The sequence below is a fragment of the Gallus gallus genome, chromosome 14 (assembly GCF_016699485.2).
Source record: "Gallus gallus isolate bGalGal1 chromosome 14, bGalGal1.mat.broiler.GRCg7b, whole genome shotgun sequence".
Taxonomy (NCBI): Eukaryota; Metazoa; Chordata; class Aves; order Galliformes; family Phasianidae; genus Gallus; species Gallus gallus.
In genome coordinates this window covers 4,932,902-4,960,278 of record NC_052545.1, presented here as the reverse complement: position 1 = coordinate 4,960,278, position 27,377 = coordinate 4,932,902, and the positions used below count along the sequence as shown (strand labels likewise).

General features: G+C 44.1%; 1 protein-coding gene and 1 long non-coding RNA gene across 5 annotated transcripts in view; one reads left to right on the top strand and one right to left on the bottom strand.

Annotated features, from left to right (window-relative positions):
* TOM1L2 (target of myb1 like 2 membrane trafficking protein) overlaps positions 1 to 27,377 on the top strand; it is a 51,085-nt gene that overhangs the window by 17,902 nt on the left and 5,806 nt on the right. The window contains exons 4-14 of one of the 4 annotated variants that reach the window (XM_015294180.4): positions 1,495 to 1,644; positions 5,614 to 5,748; positions 6,688 to 6,846; positions 7,585 to 7,701; positions 10,276 to 10,409; positions 12,820 to 12,868; positions 13,443 to 13,566; positions 14,628 to 14,745; positions 16,630 to 16,705; positions 19,583 to 19,648; positions 26,146 to 26,205. In XM_015294180.4, the coding sequence (XP_015149666.1) occupies positions 1,495 to 1,644; positions 5,614 to 5,748; positions 6,688 to 6,846; positions 7,585 to 7,701; positions 10,276 to 10,409; positions 12,820 to 12,868; positions 13,443 to 13,566; positions 14,628 to 14,745; positions 16,630 to 16,705; positions 19,583 to 19,648; positions 26,146 to 26,205 (1,188 nt within the window). The remainder of the gene's footprint in view (positions 1 to 1,494; positions 1,645 to 5,613; positions 5,749 to 6,687; positions 6,847 to 7,584; positions 7,702 to 10,275; positions 10,410 to 12,819; positions 12,869 to 13,442; positions 13,567 to 14,627; positions 14,746 to 16,629; positions 16,706 to 19,582; positions 19,649 to 26,145; positions 26,206 to 27,377) is intronic. The other 3 variants (NM_001270967.2, XM_015294181.4, XM_015294182.4) reach the window with 3 other exon arrangements.
* LOC124417209 lies at positions 10,569 to 18,342 on the bottom strand. The gene is made up of 2 exons (XR_006931534.1): positions 17,862 to 18,342; positions 10,569 to 16,982 (listed from the first exon to the last, which is right to left on the bottom strand). It is a non-coding gene; the product is annotated as an uncharacterized LOC124417209 (long non-coding RNA).

Sequence of the window (27,377 nt, the reverse complement as noted above, 5' to 3'; positions counted from 1 at the left end):
CGCTTTCTTGAGGAGAGGTACTGGAAGCTTTGCTTAGCATTTTTCTAACTCAATTGATTTCTGCTTTTGTCTGGGCACTAATCCATCCTAAGTACTGACAGAGGAAAGTCATAGCTCAAATGAGTCCCTACCCTTTGGGACTTTACTACCCTCTTCCCACTATGTCAGGCTGTTCCTTCACTCCCAACTGTGGGCATATTTGCAAGTGGAAAATATGGCACTTGCCATATTTTCAACTTCCTAAGTAGCTGGTGTACAGTTTCCCTTGTGAATGGGTCTCTGTAGGAGGCTCATACTAATTTATGCTGATCTAATTTTGCTCAATAAAGTGTAAATTATATTCTGTGCATCTGCTAAGGTGTGAGATAATTTGCCAGTGACCTTTCCTACTGGGGAGAGCTGGGGTTTCCTGGATAATGCAGCACTCCAAAAGCATGCAGGGCGGGCTGTGTGCCGCAGCAGTCTGAGGAATGAGCAGCAATAACGAGATCGAGTTATACTGCTGTGGGTAGGTGATCTGTATGATTCTTTCACAGAGCTCTTGTTGCATCTCCCTGATGAAGCGTGACTGTACTTTCTGTCTTCATGCCATTTCCTGTGCGGGATTGTCATTTTGACAGATTACCAAGGACCAAACCATGAGATTATCCATTGCACAGGAAAGAGCAAAATTCATCAGGAGTGAGTCCGTGTCATCAGAGCTGATGAAAGTGGCTGAAGTAGGAGAGTAATTATAGACTCCTCAGATAGAGAGTTGCAGCAGTTATTAGGCATGGCTGTAAGGAGAAGTGACGCGTTGGATTTATCTCCATGCTAATCATGTTCTTCAGAGAAAAATCAACAGCTGTTCTTCCATGGCAGTTGAATGGCAAGTGGAAGGTGCCTCTAGCTAGGTTGCAGGGGGAAAATGTGTCAAAGTATAACCTGCCAGAGCATTCACAGGGGAGTGTTTTGAATGAGAGAAGATCATTCACCTGAATTCCCTACCCAAAAACATGACTTGTAGCTCAGAGCACTGAGTCCAGCTGTGTCCCAGCTACATAGAAAATGCTGGAGTGCCACAGCATGATAATATCTCACAGTGACAGGATGTCCTCTGCCTTACCTGCACTGGATGTGATGCTCTGTATTTAGCTGCTCAGCTGTGCAAGTTGGAAAGTTCTGCTTTAGAGAGGAAGAAACTTTATATAGAAACTTTATATTTCTTTACCTTGAAAAGAGGCAAAAGTAAATCGCAGAAGTGCCCAGTATGTTAATGATAGGTAAGGTACTTCAGAATGTGTGTGTAGGAAGGAAGCTTTTTGACAATAGTGGGTAAAAAAGGAAGAACTGAGAATATAAGAATATAAAATCTTATAATCTTTTCTTCCATCTCTCTCTCTCTCTCTCTCCCATTTTGTTTAAAAAATAAACCAGAAACCAACCACATAGCTGCTGTATACGTGATCAAGCTTTGCTCCAACAACAAATGTTTTTTTTTGTGTGTGTGTGTAGGTGTTGGAGACCTGTGTGAAGAACTGTGGCCATCGCTTTCATGTCTTAGTGGCAAACCGTGACTTCATAGATGGTGTTCTGGTGAAAATCATCTCGCCCAAGAATAATCCCCCCACCATTGTACAGGATAAAGTACTCGCACTGATTCAGGTACACAGCTTGTCTGTGCTTCCATATGTTGCTGCCTGAAATAAGGACTGTCTGCTGCAGTGCTACGCATCGCTGAACATGCTGTCATCATTAAAAAATGTGGCAAGTTTTTTATATGTAAAAACAAACAATATATCCAGATTGGCAGGGAAGAGCAGACATGCACATGCAGAGGAATTGTATCCAGGGAGAAATGTCTGGATTCTTGTTGGAGAGATAACTCTCTACTCTGAAACAAGAGGGCTTAAAGATAAGTGGGTTGCTTTGCAATTTAACAGTCAAATTTAGAAGCTGCAGACCTGCTTCTGTGATGGGTTTGTCATTAGAGGCCAGGAAATTTTAGAGCTTTTGCTGCCATCTGAAGAACACTTAACCTTCCTATGTCTGTTTCCCTGAATGGAGCCATTTCCCTCCTTTCAAAGTATTCTGAATTCATTTAAAGATGGATGGTACAGGAGATAAACGGTTTTAGTGTCCCTTCTCTGGTAGTTCTGCAGTGAAAGTGCATTGTCAGTTCAGATATTGGCTTGTCTGCCACTTTTCCTTCTGTGCAGCTTAACAATAAACAGCCGTGTTAATTCCACAAACCATTAGCAACACGAGGAAACACTGGTGCCTGCCTGGAGGAAATTTCACAATTATAGGCAGCTTTATCACTAAGCTCCTACAGGCTACTGCAGATACCAGAGACTAAGAGACACTGCGTATTCAAAATGATATAAGCCTGCTGCAATGTTTCTTGTGGGATGGTATTTACAAACACATAGCATAATGTTCCAAATATACTTCTGATTTCTGTGGCAAAGCATGCAGTTGAATTCCTACTGGTGTATTTGTTACTTGGATACACAGACAGGACATTGTTAGAACGTGACAATGTAAATAAGTGATTTCCAAAAAGGAAATAGGCTGGGTGGGGAAACAAGGTGGGCATTTCACTGCAGCACATAGAGTACATTATTTCTGGTCTCTGATCTGAGCCCTGGATGTCTGCTTGGGTGGGAGCGCTGGTACATGCGGTGGTGGGGCAGTGATGCTAAACAGTGCCCCATAAGGAGAAATTGTGTGTGTTTTCCTGCTGGTTCCCTTGCTACAGTGTCTTAGGGGATGTTGGTTACTCTGAGTCCTGAGCTTATGTGGCTTTTGATATAGAAAGCGTGGGAATTACGGATGTTGCCTGTCAGTGGGTTCTGTTAGTGTTGCTGTAGCTGGGGCTGGTAGGGCACTCTGTGTTCCAGATTGCCTGATAAGTTCAGGGAAGTGCGTGCTCTGCTCTAAACTGCCCTATGGACGTCGCACCCAGGGCATCCTGCATGTCATGACCACTTTGCTCTGCTCAGACTTTGCTCTGTTGAGCTCCCTGCAGTGCCAGGGGTGCTGATCTCGGCTCTGCTCTGCTAACATTACATTTATCCCTTTCTGTAGGCTTTTTACTGTTCGATATCAGGGAATTAATAAGAACAGAAATGCGAGGATTAATAGCAGACTTGGAAGCATGAAAATAAAGCTGTACAAACAGCATATGTCTTCAGCCATATAGCTCTTGTACTTCTGGGCCTTCCCACAGCACCAGCAGATAAAGCTGCCATGCAATTCCTTATCTAGAGACTTGACTGTTCTGAGACATTGGGCATCTTGTGTCTCAGTTTCTCAACCTATTTCTCAGTGTACATGAATTAGCATATATTACCAACTGTTTATCCTTCCCTATCCTGATAGAAGGCCTTGGAACTATTCCTCCCACTGGGCACCAAAGGTGAAGCTTAGGGAGACTTTTAGCATTATGGTATGGCATATTCTTTTGAGGGAGTGTGTTAAGAAGTGTCATACTGGAAAAATTGCCTTATGATGGTCACTGATTTGGGGCCAGATTTGCAATAGCATTTTATTCACCTGTTTGAGCATGGTGAGATGCAAAGTGAGACTTGCACAGCAACATCCTGAAATATCTCCTTTGATTGTGTGGCCCAAAGTCTTTGCAGATCTGAATTCAATCTCAGCCCTGTCATACGCTTCTTTGGACAATGGACAAGTCTCCTGAGCTCTCTGTGCAGCTCCTTATCTGTAACGCAGTGCTAATGTTCCTTCTGCCTAGCTGAATGGTAAGCTGTCTAGGGCAGGGATTGTCTAACAACATGTGCAGACAGTGCTTAGGACAACGGTGCCCAGTCCTTCGTGTGACCTCTACAAGACGTGCAGCTGCAGATAAGGGTCCCAGCGCGGGCAGCTGAAGAGTACAAATGAAAGTGTCTCGTTTCTCCAGGGAAGAGTTGCAGAAGAAAGAATGCCTAGGAAGGGCAGAGTGCAGATAAGTGAATTCGCTGTCATTATTGCTCTCCAAAAGATCCATAGGAAGCCAGTGGAATAGGGATGCATTAGCCCACGCTCCCGGGCAAACAAGTAACAAGAAATGCTGGGGACTTTTGCTTCTAAGTTTCTTCTGAGTGATTATTTAATAGAACATCCCTTGCTGAACATTTTTCACTCCCACTTGCGCATAGAGTGGAAATGGGAAACACCATTATGTAGAAACATCATTCAGATGACTTGTTATGTAAATTGAAAATGCAAAGGCAGTGCAAGGGTAGAGTTACTTGTGCAGTAAATGTCTCTGTGATAATCAGGGATGGTTTCGAAGGTCAATTCCAAGGAAGCAGAATAGCTTGTTGCAATTGGAGCTGGTTTCCATGGCTCAGATAGGACTGCTTGGGCTTGCACTGCATCAGAGCAGTAGATGCAGTTAATTTGCTCTAACCAGGAAGCAAACCCAGAATTGCTAGCTTCTGAGTGATAGTGGATTGTCTCCTGAGTACGTATCATAGGAGATGCTTTCTTAGAATTTAACAGAATAGGTATACAAGTTAAATATTATTTCCTATCTTGTTTTTCTACCTTTGATTTCTCTCCTCTCCAATCGAAAAAGTGGTTAAAAACAGATTTTAAAATAAAAATAAGTGAAGGATTATTGTAAAAGTGATGACTAAATGAATTAAGGTCGGAGCCCACGCACGTCTCGCAGCAGTTCTGGAGCCGGCATGCTGCACTCCTCATCACATATATGGGGGCTCAGGGGAATGCTTCATTTTTAAATGAGTCATGATATTGCAATTTTTCCTTCCCCTAAATTGTTAATATGTGGCAAATTTCCAGCAAAAGTGAAAGCGAGGAAAAGTCTTTCAAGGTACTGTGTTCCTAAAGCTTCACAAGGGCAGGAGGCTGGCTGGCAAGGAGAAACACTGCCTACCCCCAGTGAAGGAAAAGCTCAAATGTGAATTGAAGCCTTTTCAGACAGAGGAGAATTCAAGCAAGAGAGATATTATGAGTGTTCTGGCTGTGGGAAATTCTCCCTTTAAACTTGTTCTTTTTGACACACTGGACTGTCTCAGAGTTGGATATGCTCTGTAAGAATACAGGCTTCGTTAGTTCTGCTGCTCATGGGACTGCATGTTTCACGATACACGAACCTCAGAAACAGCCCTTGTTATTTAAGGTTGGTCTAAAGAAAAATGCTGAAGAAAGCTGTACAGCTGTTTTTTTTCTTCCACCATAAATGAGGATGTTTCACAATGTTAATTACCTAAGATGATTACGTGACTTCATGAATTCTGCTTAGACTGATTTAATCTTTTGTATGTTTTTAATTTTCTGGTGGGTCATTGGCCATAGAACATGAAGAAAAGATCAGCCTGCAGTCAGTGCTAAGGAGAGGAGATTGGAAGGAGCTTTCATTTGCATTTGCAGACTGATGATGGCAGGGGCTATCCAACACTACTGTGCACTGGGTTGCTATGTTGTACTCATATGAAATGTGTATATGACTGTCTTAATAGGATCTTTTAGACCAGGCCTAATGACTACAGCTTCCCTTTGGGCTGAAGTGTACAAAAGCTTTTGTGGTTAGTATCTGAGGTCATGATGGAGAAGGAACTTTGTTGGGAATGTCAATGGATAATCCCTTCTGTTTTCCAGGCCTGGGCTGACGCCTTTCGAAGTAGCCCTGATTTAACTGGAGTAGTGCACATTTATGAAGAACTTAAGAGGAAAGGCATAGAGTTTCCCATGGCTGATCTTGATGCTTTATCTCCAATACACACACCACAGAGGGTAAGCTGCAGTGTTGCAATGCTGGAGGTGTTTTCCTCAGTTGGGTAACTACTCTTCTTTCTCCTCCTGTTTCTTTGTACTTGGCTTACTTTCTCCCTCTTGGAAGGTCTTTAGAGAAGGGACATGTAGCAGAGGTATAATGCAGCTGCATTGTGACAGGCTGGTAAGTTAATGGAATCTCCTCCCTTGAGTCAAACATCAATCTGAGAGGACTTTGGAGGTTTGTACACTTGTCTTGTACCACAAAACCTCCACGTAAATGCTGCTAATTCTCAGAGAGAGACCATAAGTATATGAGATTGCTTCATTTTCTCAACACTGTATTTGTTTCTCTTGGTAATAAGCCTGAACCAAAGCCTGCCCGTCTTTTAAAGGCATACAGATTCTGAATCTCCCTCTAATCCCATGGTAACATGAGGTCTTTATACCTTTGAAAACTTATGTCTGTGAACTTGACAAAAACTACTGCTAGGAAGGAACTTAATGATCACAGGTGTTCTGATTATTCACTGTGAGAAGTTAATGAGTCTTTGAAGTGGTATATGCAAATGATCAGAACTGAAGGATTACAATCCTTGTGTCAAGATCAATTAAATCCAGTACCTATTTATCACATCGTGTCTTGTAAGCCTACAGTTTAGTTCCTAGTTTAAAATTATTTATAATTATTTATCTTCGGCTCTTATTTTTATGTTGCTTTTCACTTCTCATGATAAATTGACTTACGAGCGCGTGGCCTGGGTCAAAAAACATGGACGTGTATTTTGGTTGCAGCTGTCTGTTTATGGGCTGGCCTGCCAGTCTGTTCTCGTAACTGCACTGACCTTTTCCACAAGGTACAATTATGTTCTATATTTGAGCCTATCTGGCCTGAGGTTGCTGACAAAGCAAGTGCTGTCACCACTCAGTTTTTGAACTACTGTCTTTCTGATGTGGCAGAGTGTTCCTGAAGTTGATCCTGCAGCGAATATGCACAATTCACAGTCCCAGCAAAGGATGAGCACCAGTTCTTACTCTTCACCTTCTCCAACAGCGTATTCTGCTCCTCAGGCTCCAGCTTTGAATGTGACTGGCCCCATCACTGCCAATTCTGAACAGGTATTGGGATGATTATTCTTTTGAGTGAGACTCAGCAGATCAAATTAGAAACCAATTTGCTGAGGAGCTTTCATTTTCACTCTTCTGACATTGATTGCCTCCTAGGTCTGGTTCTACTTAGTAATCTTTCCTCCTATTGTACTGCAAAATCTAGGGTTTAGATTTGTATGTGTAGCCTCCTAATGACAGCAGTTATGAAATCTCACAGTCTGATGCGCCAGTCCACTCAGCAGTGGTGCTCTAGGTAAGCAGTTTTTCCACTAGCCGTACTCCTTTAGAGGCACGAAACGCCTTGCAGATGCAGTAAGTCTTTCTAACAAGGACTTAAGCCTGCATCCCTCAGGATACCCTAATATAATATCATCCTTTCTCTGTGCTAAAGAAAAAAAAACTTAGCAGCCAAAGATCCTGCTCAAAAAGCGTATATCCTTCCTCATATTTGAGCAAGACACACAAGGTACATGGCAACCAAGATCTGGTTTTAGCCACTGTTTTCAATGGTTTCTCTTCTATACAAGCATAGCACATCTGTCTGTTGTGACAGTGACTGATATTACATAGTTTGTTTCTTTTTCTGTTGCTTGCTCTAAAATTCTCTCCTGGGTGTAACTTTATCTTTCTTCCCCACTAGAATATGCTGAGCCTCAGATATCAAGTCAGAGAGAACCAGAGATATCACTAAGTCAGTTAAACCCACAAGGTTATGCAGTACTTTGCTGTCTTTTTACCCTAACATAGATTGCCCGGCTGCGCAGTGAACTGGATATTGTTCGTGGGAATACCAAAGTGATGTCTGAAATGCTGACAGAAATGGTACCTGGACAAGAGGATTCTTCAGACCTTGAGTTACTCCAGGTAATACTTTTCTAGCAAATACGAATCTGATATTGGCTGTGCTTGAGGTTGGTTGTGGGTTTTTTATTTTTATTTTTTGGGTGGGATGTTTTTTGTTGTTGTTCCCTTCAGTGCTGTGGCTTGCTTGGTTTATGTAATGAATGTGGGCTGTACTTGATCCCAGGTAGGCTCATCTCTTGATGCTTTTCATGTGATAAAGCTTCTCGTGATGAGGGTTTCCTAACCTCTGTTGAAACCCACTCCACTGCTTTCTTGTGTGTGTTGCTAGTTGTTTTTTTTTCCCCTAATGTTGAATATATAGTCTTCCTTACCATAACATAGCCTAGAGCTGCCATAGGCTCAGTAAGTAGTGAGCATTTCTCCTTCTTTCAAATCCTCTACAATCAAGTGTGCAGTAGTAAAACATTCCTGGCATTACAGGAAAAAAAAACATTCCTTGTTTCCAGATGGACTAAGAATTGCCAAGGGTCTCTGGGTTCTCTGCTATTTGAAATAAATGAACTTCTTTCCAGCAGATGTGCTGTAGGTTCTCCTGGAGGCAGTGACTTAAGGCAGGAGCTGAGGTGAAGTTTCATGCTGTCCACAGGGCCTGACTGGGTAATCAGAAGAGTTTGATTTCCTGGGAAATCTCAATCCAGTGCTGTGCTTGTTATTTCGAACGAAAATAACTATATGTTGAGCTCACAGGTCGAGCTTCATAGCTACTTCTCCAGGCCTGTGGTAGCAAGGTCCCCTTGGCTGAGGAAGTTAATACGAACTAGTTGCAACACAGATGAGGAATGCTGTGAGCTAGCATCAGCCAGTGCCCTTACTATGATGTCTGCCTTTTCACAGCTTCAGAAATAGGCTGCTGTTCTGACCCTCCAGCAGGGAGGATGGGCTCCCACAATAGTACATTTGGAGGAAGGCAGGGAATTGCTCTCTGCAATACATCAGAGTTTGAAATCAATCCAAGAATTGGTCTCTCCCATGCAGCTGTACTGTGTGTTTGTCTCGGAGCCATTATGGCAGCTGACGAGAGGCTTTGCAATAAAGAGCCTTTCATTTAATGCCCATTTGGGTTGGACAGCTTAAAGCAAAAGAAGCTTCCAGGAAACCACAACAGACCAAAACGGTGTAGAACGGTTTGCTTACATTCACAAACAACTACCAACATCTTGACAGCATAACCTTACAGCATAGCTTTAAGGTTAAAGATCTTGATCATAAAATGGAACGACAGCAGCGATTCTTTATTCCAACTGGTTCCCTTCAACTGCTGCATCCTAAATCTGAATCACAGAGCTGGTGAGAACTCGTTTTTGATGACAAAGGATGGATGGTCTTTTGAAAGCTGTGAGCCGGGTGCTGCATGCAAGAACTCCTTGCTTTGAGGTTTATATAGCCATCCTCCTTAAATAATTCCTGACATTTTCTCCAACAATCAAATGTAAACAGCTTGCTAGAGAGCCAACTCTGAGCAGAATAGATAGGTACTGTCAGCCCTCTCATAAAGGCAGCAAACAAACCTCTGAAATGTCACAATCTGCTTCTAAAGTGATGGGATCAAAACTGACATTGGAGAACACATTCCTCAAGCTGTTAAGGCAGCTGGATTGCACTAGGTGAAATTTATCCAGAGCTTAGGATGTCAGACCATGCAAGGAAAACAAACACATTTTTGCTTTCATCCCAAAGGTTGTGTACTAACAAGTCATCCTTGTTTAGTGCTGAATTTTTGCTCTGAAATGGAGCTGGGAGGTGGAAGATGATGGAAGGACATGCTTTAGTTGAAATGTCAGTGCCCATTGAAGTAAAACCATGGGTCTAATGCCATGCCATGCTATATGTCACGTTTCTTCCTGTAGTTCCTCCTCAGCATACCAGCTTTGACCTTTGGTCTTGAGGCCTTTCAGACCAACAGAGGTGAAAAAAATATATAAATATATTTATTTATTTATTTATTTACTTGGTAATTGGTGATCAAAGTGGAAGCGTGAGAACTCCTTTAGACAAACTCAAATCCCCTTGCTCTAGTGTTTGGTTTTTTTTAAACTGTCCACTGACGGGGGGGGTGCTCATCGTTTCATGCTCCTACTTCTTGTTGTATGTTCACCCTTATCCACTTCATGCACAGCAAGCTCTGCATCCCCTGTCCTTGTCTTCCTGCTGCATAGCCCTGATGAACTTTCCCCACTTGTTCTACCACATGCATCTTCTAGTTGTTGTGAATGGTATTGTCAAGAGGAGCAGACACAGAGTTTTCAGTGAAAACTCTTCTGGAAAGCTCTTGTATTAGCATATTCTGTTCTTAAAGAAGATCACTAAAATACAGATATTTATTTTCTGAAGAGCTCGGAGTTAAAGAAGAATCAGGATGTTGAATTGTAAATAGGCTCTCAAAGTTCTATGCCATCGACTCTTGAAGGGCATGTTTGATTAGATGTGCTTTTGGGTGACATTTAATCATGCAAAGATAGACTTGTCTTAGTGTTTCTCAGCTGTGGGATATGTTTGGCTGTGAACAGAGCTCAACAAAACCTATTTATTGCTGGCTGCTTATCAGAATATATATGCACAATGCATTCTTCATAGGAGTTGAACCGAACCTGTAGAGCCATGCAGCAGAGAATTGTGGAGCTTATCTCACGAGTGTCCAACGAAGAAGTCACAGAGGAACTGCTGCATGTGAATGATGATTTAAATAATGTCTTCCTCAGATATGAAAGGTGAGACACCTTTTCCATCTACTGTTTACATTCATTCTGGGTTTTCACTTGCAGGTCAGTTGATGAAGTTGGCTATCCGGACCAGTGGGCCAACGTAACAGAATGTAGAAAACCAAAGCACAGGAAGTTCTTACAAAGTCTTTCTGTTGTCTTTTATGATAATATTCCTGTTTCAGTTGTTTCTTTTAGTATTATGTTGTTTGTTTTTTCTGTCCTTGCAATTGAATTTTTGTAGAGAATATCTGTAAAATGCAGGCTAGTGTGGTGCAACACTCTTTGAACTGGCAGAGGCTTGACTCTGTAGTTCCTACCATGTGTTGCTGTATGAATGTAGGAACCAGGGAATGAGAGCAGCACAGCCCCAGCTGCCAGTTCCACTTCCTAACGTAGGCTCTGCAGAAATGCCTGTGCTGCTTCCTGGCTTGGGGAGGCTCCCGACAGCTCTCTGTCTTCTGATCTCTGAGCTCCCCGCTTCCAGTTCTGGTGCGAGGGGAGCTGCCTGATGTGCACGAAGCCTTCATGCATGGAAGGGTTTTGTTTTTAAATAATGCTTAACATCTTGAAAAGGCCTGGCTTACGCAGAACGGAGGTTTTGAAGAGTCGACGTGCAGGCATCATCCCCAGGGGCGGGACGTGGGTCACAGGACTTCCAGCATGTCAGACAAAGGCGCTGTCAGCCACATCTGCTGCAGGAGTGACACGTGATACGACAGTCTTGGGAAAGTTTAATCTTCCCCTTAATGACAGGCCTGGGGAGTGAGGCACTAAAGAGCACCCTTTGTTCCTTGTTCCTAGCATAGGGCTTTGTTTCTCAAGCCTTTAAAAATAAATTAGGCTCTAGATCTGTGAATCTGTGCTGTCACAGCAGAGGCTGGAAAGAAGACTCAGTGGCCTCAATTTTGTCTTTGATTTAGCCCTTCAGAGGAGATCGGGCCAAACTTTGAAACAAATGCTGACTTTTTGTGTGAAATGGTACGTGTTTCATGCATGAGCATGATCCTACGTGGGGCAGAGAGTAACGATCACTAAGGCTCAGTTTGGTCACCCTGAATATTTTTTTTTCTATGTTACTCCATCTGCAACTTTGCTGATTGTAGCTGGCATATTTGTAACCATTATACACTGCAAGGTGAGCTGAGCAGTGCTGGCAAGCTATTTATGGTAGAATAGCTGTGGTGGTCTGAGTGCTTCAATAAATTCCAATTCTCTGTTGTTCCAAAAGCTCCACATTCATCACATTGATTTCTCTTATGGGTCTGAAGCTCTTTCAGTGATTCTAGCAGGAGCTCTGGCTGTCGCTGTGGAGCTTTGGATGTAAAAGAACATGTGTGGTACATCAGCCTGCTGGTGAGAAATGAGAGGTGGGAGGTGTCCTAGGTTTCCAGCTCAGGGAACTGGATTTCCAGTAACACCAGACACCCACAGTTTCCTAAAATTGAAATTTGGGCCTGACTTTGTTTTCTTGCCTTTTAGATCTACGTCTTCCTCTGTTACTTTATGAAAACGCTTTAGTTTGCTTGCAGTTCTCCATTGTGTTTTGTTCAGCTGAGAGAAAACCCACAGTATTCTTATTTTTTACTGAATAGAGAGGTCACGTGTTACTACTTCTGAATGAGGAAAAACTCTTAACTTCAGAAAAATGATGATAAAGAAGGCTGTGAGTGGAAGTAGTTCCCTCTGCTTTTTGAGTTCATGCATGCTGAGTTTGCATTTGGGGTCCCAGGTGTACATCTGGGTGGGGAAGGAGTAGAGAAGGAACCAGGTCTTGGCTGGCTAGACTTCCTCCCCAAGAAATGTGAGGGTTTTTATCTAACCTCATTACTGTTCATTCTTGGATAGCACCAACCTATTTGAGCATAGATTCTGATGATCTTTGAGCTGACCCAGTGTATGTTAAGGAATGATTTTGTTAAGCATTGTTTCTTTTGGTGCGTGCTGCCTGGGGTAGAGCTGTGCTAGCATGTATATTGCTTCTAATTTACATGTAGTGCAGCAAGAGGGAGCTGTTAAGTGGGAGTAAGAGTCACTGCGGTGCTCAGCTTATTTAGCTGGGAGCATCAATCTTACTGCAGTTGCTTCTGTCCCTTGGCTAACAGAGCAGTCTATCAAGAAACACTTAATGAAAAAAAAAAAAAAAAAGACAAAATCTTACAGTGTTTTTCAGGCGTGTGTGTGCTGCAAGATCAGATTAGGCAACTTAATATCCACATTGCCAACAATGCAACTTCTGTAACTATCCTCCCTTTGTCCTAGCTTGGAGTTAGATCTGCTAAGGATCTCTCTTGAACCAATGAAAGCTGCATTCATTATCCAGCATGTCATGACTTCGTTATAAACTTGCGTTTTTCATTGTTTATCGGTGACTTTAATAGTCCCTTTTGATTTATTATTATTATTATTTTTTAAACAGATTTGAACGATACCGATCAGGACGTTCCACACAAAATGCCAGCAATGGAGTAAGTACCTAACTCCATGTATTATATTAGTAGCTACACCACACCAGCCATTATGGATCAGATAAAAAGTCAGACCTGTGTCCTGCCTGTGGTGGTTAATAGTGGATACAGGGAAAAGAGCGTAAGAACATGGCAGACTTCTAGCTCAGGAGGTCAGCGCTCCAAAACATCTTTATGTTTACAGTTCTTGATGGATTTTCTTTCATCTATTGACTTTTGTGATTGCTTTTGAGTCTGTGCAGGCTTCTGACGTTCATGGTGGTCTGGTGCAAAAAGATGTGGAAGGCACAGACAAATGAGATAAATCTGAAGAGATGTAGATGACCTCTGGGACAGTTCCCTGCTGCCCTGAGCAGTCAGAGTGATTTTTTTATTTTATTTTATTTTTTTTAACTGGCTGACCCTTTCTTTTCTACATTAATCTCTTTAGTATCCAGGGGAGTAGCCCATTTGGCAGTATGGAAGAAAGGTTTTTTAGGAAGCAGACGGTTTTTTGGTGTTTAATGTTGTACTGCAGAGGAAAAAAAAAAAATCTCTGGCACTTGTAACTTGCTTTGTTTTTATGTGCCAACAGGTTCTGAATGAGGTGACAGAAGATAACTTAATAGATTTGGGTCCTGGCTCTCCAGCTGTAGTGAGCCCAATGGTCGGAAACTCAGCACCACCATCATCGCTTTCTTCACAACTTGCAGGGCTTGGTGAGTACCTGGTTTAATAGTGCTGATGAACGTGAGGCTGTAATGCATGGATTTGTTCAAACCTGACCAATCTGTGGGTCTTGAAGAGCACACAGGAACAGCTAGGCAGATCTTGAGTGTTAGGAGCGAGTCTGAGCTATGGCTGAGGTCCCTTGACAGACCTGAACATCTGATGCGAGCCCTTCCTGCAACGGGCTGTTGGGATTTACAAGGAGACATCTTTTTCATTCTGCACCCTTTGACTCACCTCTACTTTTGCTGTATAACCATAGGAAGTTTTGGTTATGTGGCTTCCACGTTTTGGAGGGCTTTCCCATTCCCCTGCCCTATAGTGATCGGTAATTGGGAATCAGCCTGGCACAAGAGGGAGGGATTTATTAACCAAAGGGGAGCATGAAGGAGAAGAGACAGATCCAAGTTTTCAGTCCTGGTAAAACTTGTACTATTATTCTTGCTAAGGTTTAGCACTCAATGGGGTGAATCCAGTTAATATTCTGGGCTGTTCTCCTGCAAATAATATTTGAATACTCTGAGTGAAAGATCCTATGAAACTGGTGGATCGTTTACATTAAACCAAACCAAAAACTGCTTGATGTGATCACTTGATTTGACTGGAGGTTCTCTGCCTCTTTCAGCACCATGCTGGTATCAGATCACTTGATCTGAAACTGTTGGTTCCACAGTCAGTAGCTGAGAGACAACATTCTGAGGCAGAATAGTATATCCATGTCCAAAATTTTGCACTGTGCCACTGAATGATAAATATCTCAGGATGAGATTAGCATCTGGCAATAGGTGTGCACCTGCTGCCGACTTCTTGGTCAGGAATTGCTATGATGGGATGCTTCTAGGAGTAATAAAACAATCTCTCCATTTGTCCTTTCAGGAGTGCATGATGGGCAGCCTCCAGCTCCTTCTGGGCAGCGTTGTGCTCAGTGCTACAGCTGTTAACTAGATGATGTTTATAGCTGTGTTGTTAATAACTTCCTCTATAGCCTATGCAGTCATGGCAGTGTTGCTTGCATGTGAAATACTGTTTCATTGGTCCGCTTCTGTTGCAGACTTGGGTACAAACAGCGTCAGTGGCACACTCAGCTCCCTGCAACACTGTAACCCTCGTGATGATTTCGACATGTTTGCACAGACAAGAGGCAGTTCCCTGGCTGAGCAACGAAAGAAGTATGTTGGAGTTTATCATTGGTGTTGTTTGATTCGTGGCCTTAGTATTTTCTAAGGGCATGAATCTGAAACTTCTTTGTTTCATTCCAGATGGAAAAAAGTAGTTTTGATGTATATTTTTGTGCTGCTTTTAATCTGGGCCTTATCTTCCTGGTCTTTATTAGTATTAGCAAATGGAGAAGTTCTTGCTGCTGGCCAGAGCAGACTGGCTGGGTAATGTTACTTGACTGTCTTAGTTAATGAGTTCACTGGAAACTTGGAAATAAACTTGCATCTACTTTTGCTCTCAAAAAGGCTTGTCTCCTCATCCACCTGGCCAGTGCTTATGGTAGAGGAGCATAAATGTCTTTCATATGAAGGTCATGGATACACCTTGGCGGCTGAATTGCTGTAGTCAAGGGCTTGAAAACAGAGTTAACATCAGTTAAACTCTCCCTTTGGCCCAACAATGAGACTCTCTTAGGATGTCAAGGCAGTGTAGCTTGACTGGCTGCCATGCTGTCTCTAATTTGTTTATATTTGTAGGGCTTGCATCTCTAGGGCTGCAAGTCTGGCAATTTCGTGGGTATTTATCAGGCCCAATTATTTTAATTTAAAATAAATCTATGCATTTATTAAGAAATCCTTTGATCCCTGTCAAGTGAGATTCATTAAAAGCCACTCAGGTAATTTACTTTCATATATTATTTCTTGCTGCCTCCTGGTTTCAAATTCAAGAAGGTGTAGTGGCTACCAGCAGTCAGAGCAACACTTCATCTCAAACCAAAAAAATGTTAAATAGCTTAGCTGAGACTTTAGCAGATTTTCCAGAGCTGATAAGTTTTCGATAATTTCAGCTGGCAGGCTTATTAGGATCTTTCATTTACAGCCATCAGTATAGCTGTTTGTACTGCTTCAGCTGTAGTGTCAGTGCTGAGATGTGCTCTGCTGTAGGGGCATACGTTACCACTAGAGATTTCAGGCTGAGAGCCCTAATGTGCAGTCAGAAAGGAGATGCATTGCAGAGAGATCTAATGGAGTTCCTTCTGTCTCTTGTGCTAAATGAAGCGCGAAACTAGCTTCCCACACTGCACCTCTATCTCCTTCTGCGAGCTAATAGAACAAGGAGTGCACATCAGTCCGTGATTTCACAGGGAAGAATTGCTGTGTCTTCCTTGGACTGCACTCTGTGTAAGTGGAGCAGCAGTGAGGCAGTGAAGATGTGAGTGTGACATGCCACCATGCTTAAGTGCGAGCCTCTGGATGCTGTGCTGAGAGCCCAGGAGAAGCCAGCACTCCTGCACAGCCACAACTCCTGCCAGGGGCTGCTGCTATGCTCAGAGAAGTGATGCAATTGCCACTGCCACCTGACTAGTACGTGTCCCTTTTACACAGTGTTGTAGGGAGCTTTTTAAAAATCCAGCCTCTGCAAATAGATGGTGATGAGCCAAGTCAGTGCACTTCTTCATGTGCTTTGCTTTAGTTCTTAGGAGTGTTTCACCTGCCTCCAAATCTCTCTCTGCCAGTTTCCCTCCATGCATCAAGGACAGGTTTCCAAACATCACATAGAAAGCTTTGTAAATCGTAGTCTGTAATCAAGCCTTTTTTCATAGTCCCCTGCTACCTCTTGGATGTGCTTGTGGTGCCTCATAACCTACTTGCCTCCCTCTCATAATGTCAGTTTTCCTCTTTTTTTTTTTCTACAACAAGCTGTCTGAGGAACTGCTAGCTAGTTCTATACAGAGCACACCCCTCTTTTTAGAACACATGTAGTGCACTTAAGTCTTGTTAGGAAAAAGAATGTAGTTTTTGATTTCAAGAGAAGTTAATCAAAATAGCATGTGCATTCTCCATGGATGACTGCTGGACTTCCTTCTAGTTCTGTGGTTTGTTCCTTTGTTGCAGTGTGACATATGAGGACCCACAAGCTGTCAAAGGACTGGCGTCCGCCCTGGATGTTCGGAAACAGAACACAGGAGGGGTAGGTCATTGCTCTGTGTTTTGTTATCTGAAGCTGTGTGTGGAATCCAAGCTGCAGACAGCTCCTTTGACTGAGTCTTCTCATTCTGTATTCTAGTGACATGCTAGTACTGGCTATTTTGAAATTGGTATCTAGGAGCAAGTACTTACTCAGTAATGATTGCTAAAGAGCTGCTACTTAGCACACCAGCCTAAAAGCCTTCAAAATGAGAGTGGGTAAATTGTCCTGTGTGCTTGCAGCTTGCTTGAGGGGTCCGGTTCTTTGACTGGAGTTGTTGCTGAAAAGAATAAATAGGGAACATCCTGTTAATGCTGGCGTGCCTCTGTTTGCTTTGTTTTGCTTATGAAAGTTGGTGCAGTCTTAATCTGCTAGACTTTGCTCAAAGTGCATGGGCGGGAGCAAGCTACAGTAAGAGAAATTATACAGACTCCTAATGCTTTGCATGCCTTGCCACAGCTGCCCTTGCATGCAGTCTGTTCTGCCCCTGGGCAGGAGGGACCCAGGTGCTGCCGCCTCTCACATCACCTAATCCTTAAAACTTGTTTGAGAGGATGAGCTTGGCCAACTTTGTGTGCGTGCCTCTGTGAAGGCAGAAGTGGAAGGAGCTCTCAGGTCATCCCTCAGCCCTTTCTACCACCCTGCTTCTTAAAATTGTCCTTTACACAGCAATAAGTTTTCCGATGACAAAGAAAGTGCAGTCTTTCCCTTTACAATTTCAGTCTGTGCTGACCACTAGGGAGCACGGGAGAGCCAGCGTAGCATGGGGGAGAGGCAGGGCAGCCTGGGCATGTCTCCCTCCATGGAGATCTGCCTCCCCATGCCTTGGTTGATCCCGCCCTGCTTCTCTCTCAAGTTGAAATGGGAGCGCTCTAGGCAGCTGGCATGCCTGGCAGCTTCTGCTCTGAGCCAGAGTGAGTTTGTGTTCTGAGCCAGCTGGGGTCAGATCACAGATGCCTGCCTTGGCCATAGCGCAGTGGTTACAGGGCTTCAGCCTTGGTTGCTCAAGGAGCAACCCCCCCACCCCACAGACCTGTCTCCTTGTTGCTGTCCCCATCCTCCTGCCAAATGGGTAGTGTATAACCCATCCCACAAAAATTTGTGCCAGCACAGTTGAGGGAAGGGGTGGTAGCGTAGGGAGGCAGGGGCAGAAGTATACCAGGGAGAGAGAGAGGAATTCCTGACATCAGTGCTGCAGTCTAAGCCCCTTGTGTCACTGTGCTGTGTTACTGGGAGGACCTGGGAAACGCTCTGAGATTCTGTTCTTTGTTCGTGGCTAACCAAAAGCAAGGGGCCTGCATTAGCTACTGGCCAAGGGGACTGTGTGCCTCGATGGCCACAGGATCGCATCCGTGTTTATTAATGCTTCTGTTCTTAGACAGTTGTGCTCGAGGCACCAGTGTGACATGTCATTCACAGCAGTGTGCTGCTCTGCCCAAAGTGTTATCAGTTCAGATGGCTGTATCTAAGTTAATCTGATGGGTCAAAGTTTTTTGGGGAGAAGCACTTTATGGGCTGTGGAACTTTGGGCTCTGAGATGGTACAGGGACTTTCAGCTGCTTTTCAAAGGTCCAAGTGTCTGTATCGTGTAATCAGAATAGCTCATTCTCAAATGAACTCTTTCTTCAATTAGCAAACACTACTTTTTGTCAAGTGTTGTGAGGCTTATGGGTGTCTCTTCTTAAAGGAAATAAAAATTAAACTCTCCTAAAGTTACCAGCCGCAGCATGCATAGGGAAAAACTGGCAGTGAGCAGTAAATGAAAGACGTGCGTTCGTGTGGGTAGGGAGCTAATTTAAGAAGAGCTCTAGGGAGGAACCAAAGCTTTGCAACACATTCTGCACACATGTTGTCTTCCAGCACAGTTGTCCAGGGGTAAATTTCAGCACATCCGACATTTCTAATGCAGTCATTCTCGGAAAGATCTGTAGAGAGATGGCTGGTCACGTGGCATTAGCTGTCTTTTAATATGATTTAGCAGCTGGAAACCAGACAAGCTAAAAATACCCTGTTTTCTTAATATTGCTTTTCCATGTTGGGAATTGCTTTTGTTGCCACAGAGTTGTTGTGTGATCACAGCTGGGAGGAGAGGCGTCCAAGAAACAATTCTCACTGTTATGCAGATAGCAGATAAAGTTGGAGTGATTTTTTTTTTTTCCCCTATTTTTTTTCTTCCTCTCAGCCCAAATACTGAGACATAAGAGATTGCAGCTGATTCTCTCCTATCTGGTGTAATGGGGGCAGGTGTGCAGACACCTAGGATGGGTATCTGCACACAAACTCAGAGCAGCATGCTGAGCCAGCCTTGCTCTGCAGGGCCAGAAGGAGCCAGAGCCACTGGTGGTCCTTTAACCTCGGAGGTGGGCAGTGGGAAAGGCTGCTGCAGTGCTCCTGCAGGCTGCCATCACTTACCTCCTGCATAATGCTTGCACTAGAGCTGTTGTGCTGGTAGAGTTTGAGGCAGAGTCTGTTGAGATCAAGAGGATAAGTAAGATTTGCTCTGACTTACAGCATTATAAACAAGGGAAACTCCACAGCGTGTTTCCAGTAAAGTCTGATTGATTTTGGTAGGTGGTATAGCCTACACTTTCTCTTCTAAGAAGATGACAAACATCAGCCTCACTTCTAGTCTGTTTTTTTTTGAGTTTTTTTTTTAATAACAGTGTGGAGGAAGTGCTAAAATTCAGTGAACTGTCTGTAGGAAGCACAGGGCTCGGGGCGAGCTCTGCCCCTCCATGGACACAGCTGTCAGGCAGCAGAGAGGGATGTGTGTGTGCGTGTCTGTGTATGTGAAGCTTTCGACTTGCTGCTGTTTATATTACTTTATCATGGGTGTTGCTGTGGTTTCTCTCTTTATGGACCTTTCTGTTCTCAACACAGAGGAGAGGTAAAGGTGGGAACTCAGACATGGAGCCCATAGACAAGTGGCTAATTACACAAGGAATGGTGAGGACTTCACCAGTGAAACAACTCCTACTGCCCACCCCAACCCCTTCACCTAGAATAACCATCCTCCATTCACCTCTCACCCCGCCCTACGGAACCACTTGAAATCAGACAGTACAAGGAGTTTGTTTCCCACCTATGTCATTACCTGGGGCAAAAGGAAAAATTTGCACCAATTTCTGGTTTGTGCAAGACAAGGCCTGTAACCAGCTGAATCATTTGAAGGACCCCACAGCACCTTCAGAGGGGGGTCAGATTGGTTCCTTATACTGTCTCGATTTATTTACGCAGTATCCACTTTTCAAGGGATAAACACAAGTCTAATGCATCTTGCTCTCAAAGAGAACACTTTCTAAGTGCCTTTAAAGCAGACTCTTCTGGTAGTACTTAACTTCACGCTCTGGAATAAACAAGTAATTTTGGGTCATATTTAATTGAACTTAGTAATGCAGGGGTACTTACATATGGAAAGAGGAGAATGGGAGAACTGCTACCCAGTGTGTAACATCTTCCACCTGAGTCAGGGAATTATGCAGGCATCAGGATTCAGGCTTCAGAAGGTACAGTAGTGTTCCTGGATTTAAGGGTTTAAATCCTGTGTCTAGCGATGACAGTGTTCTGATAACATCAAACTTCTGGAAATCTCAGGATATGTGCACATTTTGTGTCCTTCCTCAACATGCTTGCAGCGAGAAGTCTGAAAGTGTGCTTTTAAGTGCAGGAGCCAGAGGTAGGTAAAAAAAATATATATGTATATATATGTATAGCCTCTGCTGTGCCTTAAAGCCAAGTTCTAAGACTAGTTTTATATTTTTGGACTACATCATCCATCATTTTAAGTGTTTGAGAATAGTAGCAGTAATGTGACCTAACTGTAGGAAGTTGTAACAGTCCTATTGAGGCAGTGCTGGCTGCAGCTGGGTTCAGAAACTCACAGTGCAGAACGCTCTGGGGTTGGTACACACTCTCTGAGTATGAAGCTGAGTGCAGGATGGCCTGCGATGGCCCAGACTGAGCCACCGGTGCTTAGGAAGAGAAACATTTCAGAAAACTCAAGGCTAAGAACTGTCAGAGCATGCAATATCAGAGTGCACCAACTCGGTGCAGGTACACTGTACCACTGCTAGGTGTCCATCCATCATGAATAATCCTGTGGTTGAGATAGGTCCTCTTCTTTACCGTCCCACTGTTTACAAGAGCAGCCCTGCTGCTCACACCCCTCACACCACTGCTTTATTGAAAAAACAAACAATATTTGTTATTGGCTTGTGGTTATTCGGTCTGGAAAAAGGATACTGCACTCTTCATGGAGGCATACAGAGCTGGGGAGGGGGAGGGGCTGGCTGTGCGGCTGGTCGCTGCTCTGACAAGCCTGTCACCTTGTTTGTATGCTAAATGTGAGAGAGAAATACCTAAAATAAACCTACACTAATCATTAACTCTTCTTTCTTACCTGGCTGTAGTTCTTAACTGTGTGTATTAATACAACCTCATAGCAATTGCAAAACAGGTGCAATAGCTGGCATCCCCAGTATGGACCTGGTGTATAAATTCTTCAGTAACTTCTTGTATTTTAGAGATGAGGGAGAAAAGAAGGGTGAGCTGCCACTGCTATTAACTGTGCCTACGCAACACTGAGACCACAAAAAGGACATTGTCCCCTGCTCTCCTTGGAGCAACCTGCCCAAGTGGTCATCACATCCTTTTGTTGTGACCTGATGTTCTTTCCTCACTAGGATACATTTAAGCTTAGTGTTGAGCTCTTTCCACTCCATCTCCGTGTGTCCCAGCACAGCTGTGCAGAGAGAGGCTCAGTCAGGGCTCCGTGTGTACCTCCTGGGGAATTTGGAAGCACTGTTTCTGTTTCAGCTTAATCTGTAGCTCAGTTCTAGCAAGGTGTTGGCAGGTCCACAGGGACACACCATGCTTATCCCCTCCAGCTCTGCCTGCAAAGCTAACTTAGTTCTGTCTTCAAGAAGTGTTCTTTTTTCAAACATGCCTTAGGGATGTCACTAAGCTGTCCAGTAAGGGATCTGCTTGCAGAGTGAAGTCTGGGTTTTGCAGGTTGGGCCACGCCTGGGGGGGAGAGGGTCTGCAGCAGTAGCTCCTAGCCATAGCCTTTAGCGTAAGGCCACCCCATGTTAATGCAAGTAATTCCAGTTCCCTTTCTCATGAGTTCAGCTGCTATTGAGATTTGCATGAATACATTTGGTTGTTAGAATAATCTGCCTGCCTGCTCCCGTGCCAAGTGGGTATTTGTTGCAAAAGCAAGGAGCAAGTGTTGCCTAAACCACAGCGTCAGGACAGACGTTGAGGCAGTGATGAAGGGGGAATGAAACTGACCCAGAGCTCACAGCAGCAGGTATGGACAGCCCTCAGCCTTGCAGCCTGACTGCCAGCAGCGTGCCTGGCCAGAGAGGAGCTGTAAAGATACATGAGTAGACATTAAACAAAATCTTTGCTGAGATGTTGATTAGAAACATAGTGGGATGCTGCTCTGTCTACTTTCAATGGAGAGATAGGATCTGAGATGTAGAAAATGAGTTGGGTAAGATGAGGTTACTGACGCAAGTCATCTTGGAGCCTAGATTGCGTGAAGATCTCATCCCTTCTGCGTGGTTGGACCCCTCTCCTTTCTGAAGACACGTTCCCTTGTCCTGAGGAGGACGTGGTCTCCTTTACCTATCAGGTTGTTATATTTCATGGCCAAGGCTGACGCCCAGGTGAAGGAAGGCTCTTGCTGCCTGGATGTGCCCATCAGACCCTGCCTGGTGGGTTGTTGTACGGGTGCAACAGGCTGTGCTGGGAACATACCGCACCTGAGCTCTTGCCTTCCCCATCTATGCAATGTGTAAACATAGTTACAAGTAATCAAGGAGCTAATTAAATCCTTACATGTAAAGTCAAACGTGTTTTAATATGGAGGCCAGGCAGCTATTTCAAGATCACAACAGCTTGAAATAGATCACAGGGCTGTCGGGGTAGGCTGGAGCAGATTGCTAACACCTATCCTAGTGCTCTAGCTATAGGAATAACAGGACTGTGACTGCTGCTAACCAAGGGGATGAGTAGCAGCCAACCAGGTGTTGGTGTCAGCTTTGTTCAACATCTGGAAAGAAGTGAAATTAACAAAGCTACTACAAGATAATCGTCTAGCAACAATTAGCATGAATCTTGTTAAATGCTTTAAGAACATTAATGAGCTCACCTAGAGACCTGAATTGTCATTTCATCCCGGCTTCTTTTCCAGTGGGATCATTTTTTAATAGAAATAAAATGTGATAATAATAACCTTAAACTGTCTTTTTCGGGGTAGAATATTGGATTTTATGACTTTGAGGAAACATATTGGCAATACTTTGGCTTTGACTGATAGTGAGAACACCAACACAATCTGACTTAAATAAGGAAGAACATGAATTCCAAATTCTTGTGGATTCGGAGGGATTGATATGTCCCATTTGTTGTCCCGGCCCTCCTTCACCTATTCCCTGTCAGGCCTGTGGAGATGATCCCATTTGTAGGACTTTTCCAAAGACTTTAGTTTAAAAAAAAAGAGAGATTTGAACCGTGAGCCCATCTTTTATTTACAGCCAGTGACTGAAAGTACCCAAAAATATGTTGTGACTTAATTTCCATTTACAGAAAGCGTAGACTTTTAAAAAAGAAATCACAGTATCATTATAAAAACAGCTCTTGCAGCCAACGCTGATGATCTGCGGGATCTGTCTGGCCAAAGCTGAGAGCTCCACCAGACCATGTATGTTTGTGTAATCCACGTATGAACAGGACTGTCCCATTCTGGAGCCATTTCCATGCTGTCTGTGGCTGCTGCTGCTGTTTGTTCCCATAAACTGTTGTCTTTTTAAATGTGTAAACCAGCTAATTTATTTTCACGTTGCTTCTGTTGTGTTTTGAGGATTAGCTTTAACAAAAGTCCACTCTGTGTTTGTTGGTTTAAGACTCTGGGAAGGGGGAGATGTGGCAAATACGCAGCTGGCAGAAAGTCACGTTCTGCATGGGCAGTCTCAAATGAAACCCGAACAGTACAGTGTTGTAGTTCAAACATTGGAAAACTTTCAGTTACTCTTGAAGGTTCCCCCCTTTGTTTTATTTTTGAACAAATTGAACCTGATACATTTAACCCCTGTTTTATGGGGAAGATGGGGCTCAATCTGAGGAGAGTAAATGGGAAGTTTGAGCACGGCAGGAGCAGTAGGTACAACTCCTGGGCTTTTCTCTGTGCATACTGAAAGCCGTGGAAGATGGGGGAAGCTTTATAAAGGGTCAGAGCTGAACAGCAAACATCTGACATGCTCAAATGCTTATCTTACAGCTCTCTGTGCTTCTTGTGTGTGAGCTGTGATAAGTGCCTCTGCTCTTCTGAGCAGGGCTGCCTGGAAGTAGATTTCCTACCGCTAACCATTTTTTCCCTCCAATCATACAAAACACAGCAGCACGACTCCTCAGCTCCTAAACTGAGCTGTTTCTGGAGGACTCCTGCAGCCCTGGGAGTGCTGTGACCCTTGGGAGTGCATCATTGATTCGATCACCTCTTGTGCTTTCAGGGGAGCCCCTATTTGAATTCCTGTTCCTAACATGGACCCCAGGACCACCCTTTTAGAGAAACACCCTTATTTTATTCATGGGAAAATAGACAAAACCTACTCATTTCCTCCTCACCTTCCTACACATTTTGTAATATCATCCTTAAAGAAACTTGGGCACCTTTCAGAGCTGCCAACAGCTCCCAAAGCTGCACCTTCTGCAGCATTGCTTGCTGTGTGCACTGTTAGGTAATGCGAGGGAGAGTCGGCAGTGAAACTTCCGCAGTAGTTTTTAGGTTGCTGTAGGCTGAATAGATTCCTCACTTCGTGTCTCTGAAGCCAGGATTTTCCAAAGCTGTTAAATTAATGAGTCAGCTCAACAAGACGTAGCTTGTCCCTGAGAAGGCACATGGTGGAGGATGTCTGGAGGGCTCTGCTCTCATTAATGGCCCTCACGCCGAGCCAATATTGGCTGTGCTCTGTTATAAATTAAAAAGGGGCTGTTACCCTAATTTGACTCCTTTCCCTACTAAATCACAGAATCATTAAGGTTGGAAAAGACCCCTAAGATCACTGCATCCAACCTACCCCACCATGCCCACTGGCCATGCCCGCAGGTGCCACATCTCCGTGGTTCTGGAACACCTCCAGGGATGGTGACCCCACCCCCTCCCTGGGCAGCAGTGCCAGTGCCTGACTGCTCTTTCCAAGAAGAAATATTTCTTAATATCCAACCTTAGAAGGCAAATTTATTGCAGAGCACTGCTAAATGGTGGCAAGGAAGCTGCATCTCCTGCTGACCTCACCTGCAAAGCCTCTGCCGGCTCTTCTCCCAGCAGAGCTTCCAGGCAGATCTCCAACAGCCCCACAGAGCTCCAGGGAAGCTCACGGCCATGCCAGCCCCATGCGCTGCCACCTGCATGCCTGACATTGCTTTCCAAGCGCTTTGCAGGTTGTCCTTATTAGCTCTATTGTGGTGCTTTCCTGTTTACCTCTTGCACAGCCCGATGTTGTGTTTAAGCAGCGCAGTTCATCAGGAAATGGTTTTCCTAACGCACACTGATTTCCCCTCGCTGAGCCGCTGCCCGCCGGCTCTGTGCAGTAACCACACTGCAGCGCCCAGTGCTGTGTCTGCTCTCCTGTCACAGCAGCGCATCGTTGCCATTTTGTTGAGCTGTCCATGCAGTTCTGCAAGAAGCAATGAGGCAGGAGCTGAGACGAGCTGTGCTCTGTGCTCCTGCAGAGCTGCTGCCTCCTCCTCCTCCTTGCCTGCGTTTTGGTGGCACCATGCTTTGCGTAAGCTTGGTCCTTCTGCCTCTGTTCCAAAAGGGCTGCCTTTAACAGAGGAACCATGCCAGGCTTGCTCGAATTTGAGCCCTGGGTGCAGTGGGAGGAGGACCAGGAGTGGAACATCATGTTTGTCTCGGGCTGCCTCCACCTTCCGAGAAAATTAAATTGTTTTCAGCCAAGCTTTGCCAGAAGGCTTTGAGCCCTCATTTTGCTAACCCTTCATTGTGGCTAATACCCATTAAAAAAAAAAAAAAAAAAAAAGAGAAGTATAAATTTAACATTTCAAAACCCAACCAATATCCAGTATTCTACCCTGAAAAGCTTTTCACGATCAGGATTAGAATCATCAGCCCATCCTGATGGTTTTAATATGTGGTCGGGACATTGACCCATCACGCGCTGGCATCCAGTCACGTCATTCCCCATAATCTTTCTCCTGTTTTTTTTAAGCCTTGTTGTTCGTAATTTCCTTTCCGAGTGTTTCTTTATTTGAAATGCCATTTATATTTTGTCACTTTTTTTTTTTTTCCAGCCCATCTTACATCTTTGTTTTTTGTTTTGTTTTTAATCTTATTTCTGGCGTTTTCCATCGCTCTGTGGCCGTGGTTGTGGATGTGGTTGGGTTTGCCTGCCTTGCTGTTCTCTCGCTGCACTCCCTAGATCCCTGTTGCACAGTCCTCTGTCATGGATGACATTGAGGAGTGGCTCAGTACCGACGTGGTGAGACTCTTTATATTTTCATTTTTCACACGGGCAATAGCTCTTGTACAGATAATTCTCGATGTGTTGCTGAGTTACTGGCATTTCTCATTACGAGAAGACAGTAAAACTTCTAAATCATATTGCTTCTTTCCTTTTGAGGGGAATATATAAGCAGGTGGAGATAGCACTGCGTTCAGCAATTCAAGACGTTTTTCTGAGTTGCTTTGCTTTCACCTGCCCATGCTAACATCACACAACGGCATGATTCCAGAAGTCATGTCTGGAGGAAAGCATATAGGCATAGAATCAGAGTGGTTGGGTTGGAAGGGACCTCATAGATCACCTAGTTCTAAATCCCCAAAGACAGGCTGAGATTTACCTGTGCTCTCCACTAACCCTAAAGCACACGGTTAAAGCTGTGTTGGCTTTGGCAGGATCCAGGCATGTGTTTACTTCCAGGCATGCTCCTAAGAGCTGCTATGTCAAGGCCCAGATTCCTTCCAAATCAGTGTGTCTTTGTTCAGATCTGCAAGCAGGAAGTCTTGATATGATTCATAACAACAATAAAAATAAAAATGTATAACATCTCTTCAACGTTAATAACTTTCAGTTCTCTAGAGAGATTATTATCTGGTAATTATTAAACAAACAAATGAAAGACAGAACTAAAAGTAGCTCTTCTCTTGGCCTGGAGTTTTGCTGCACCAGTACCCATTTGGGCCAGGCAGTGGTGCAGCCAGAACGCATTAATGCAGGTTTCTTTTTTGATGTCAGCACCCGACTCTGATTATCAAAGAGCATTTTGGGGATGGGGGTAGGTTGCAGTTCAGACTGTTCTTTTAAATGTGCTGTGAGCAAGCCAAACTGTTTCTTTGTGCTCACCATAAGCATCAGGATCGGTTCCTTCCATTGCTCCTTCCCACTACAGACTGTCCCCTGGCAGCTCCCTGCTCCTGCAGCTCTTGGGTTTGTCTGCTCAGGGCAAAGAGATGTGGAAAACTTAACATGTCCACTCTGCTTCAAGGCTTTCCCAGTTACATCAATTTGTCAGGAGAGAGAATCTTATGGAGAGACACGGAGGGAGCTCTGGGCATCGGCTGCACCCTGGGTAGCTAGATGGATAACGTGACTCTAGGTGGATTCCCCTCCTCGTTGTTGTTGTTGAAGATTCATCTCAGTTCTCTGCTTCC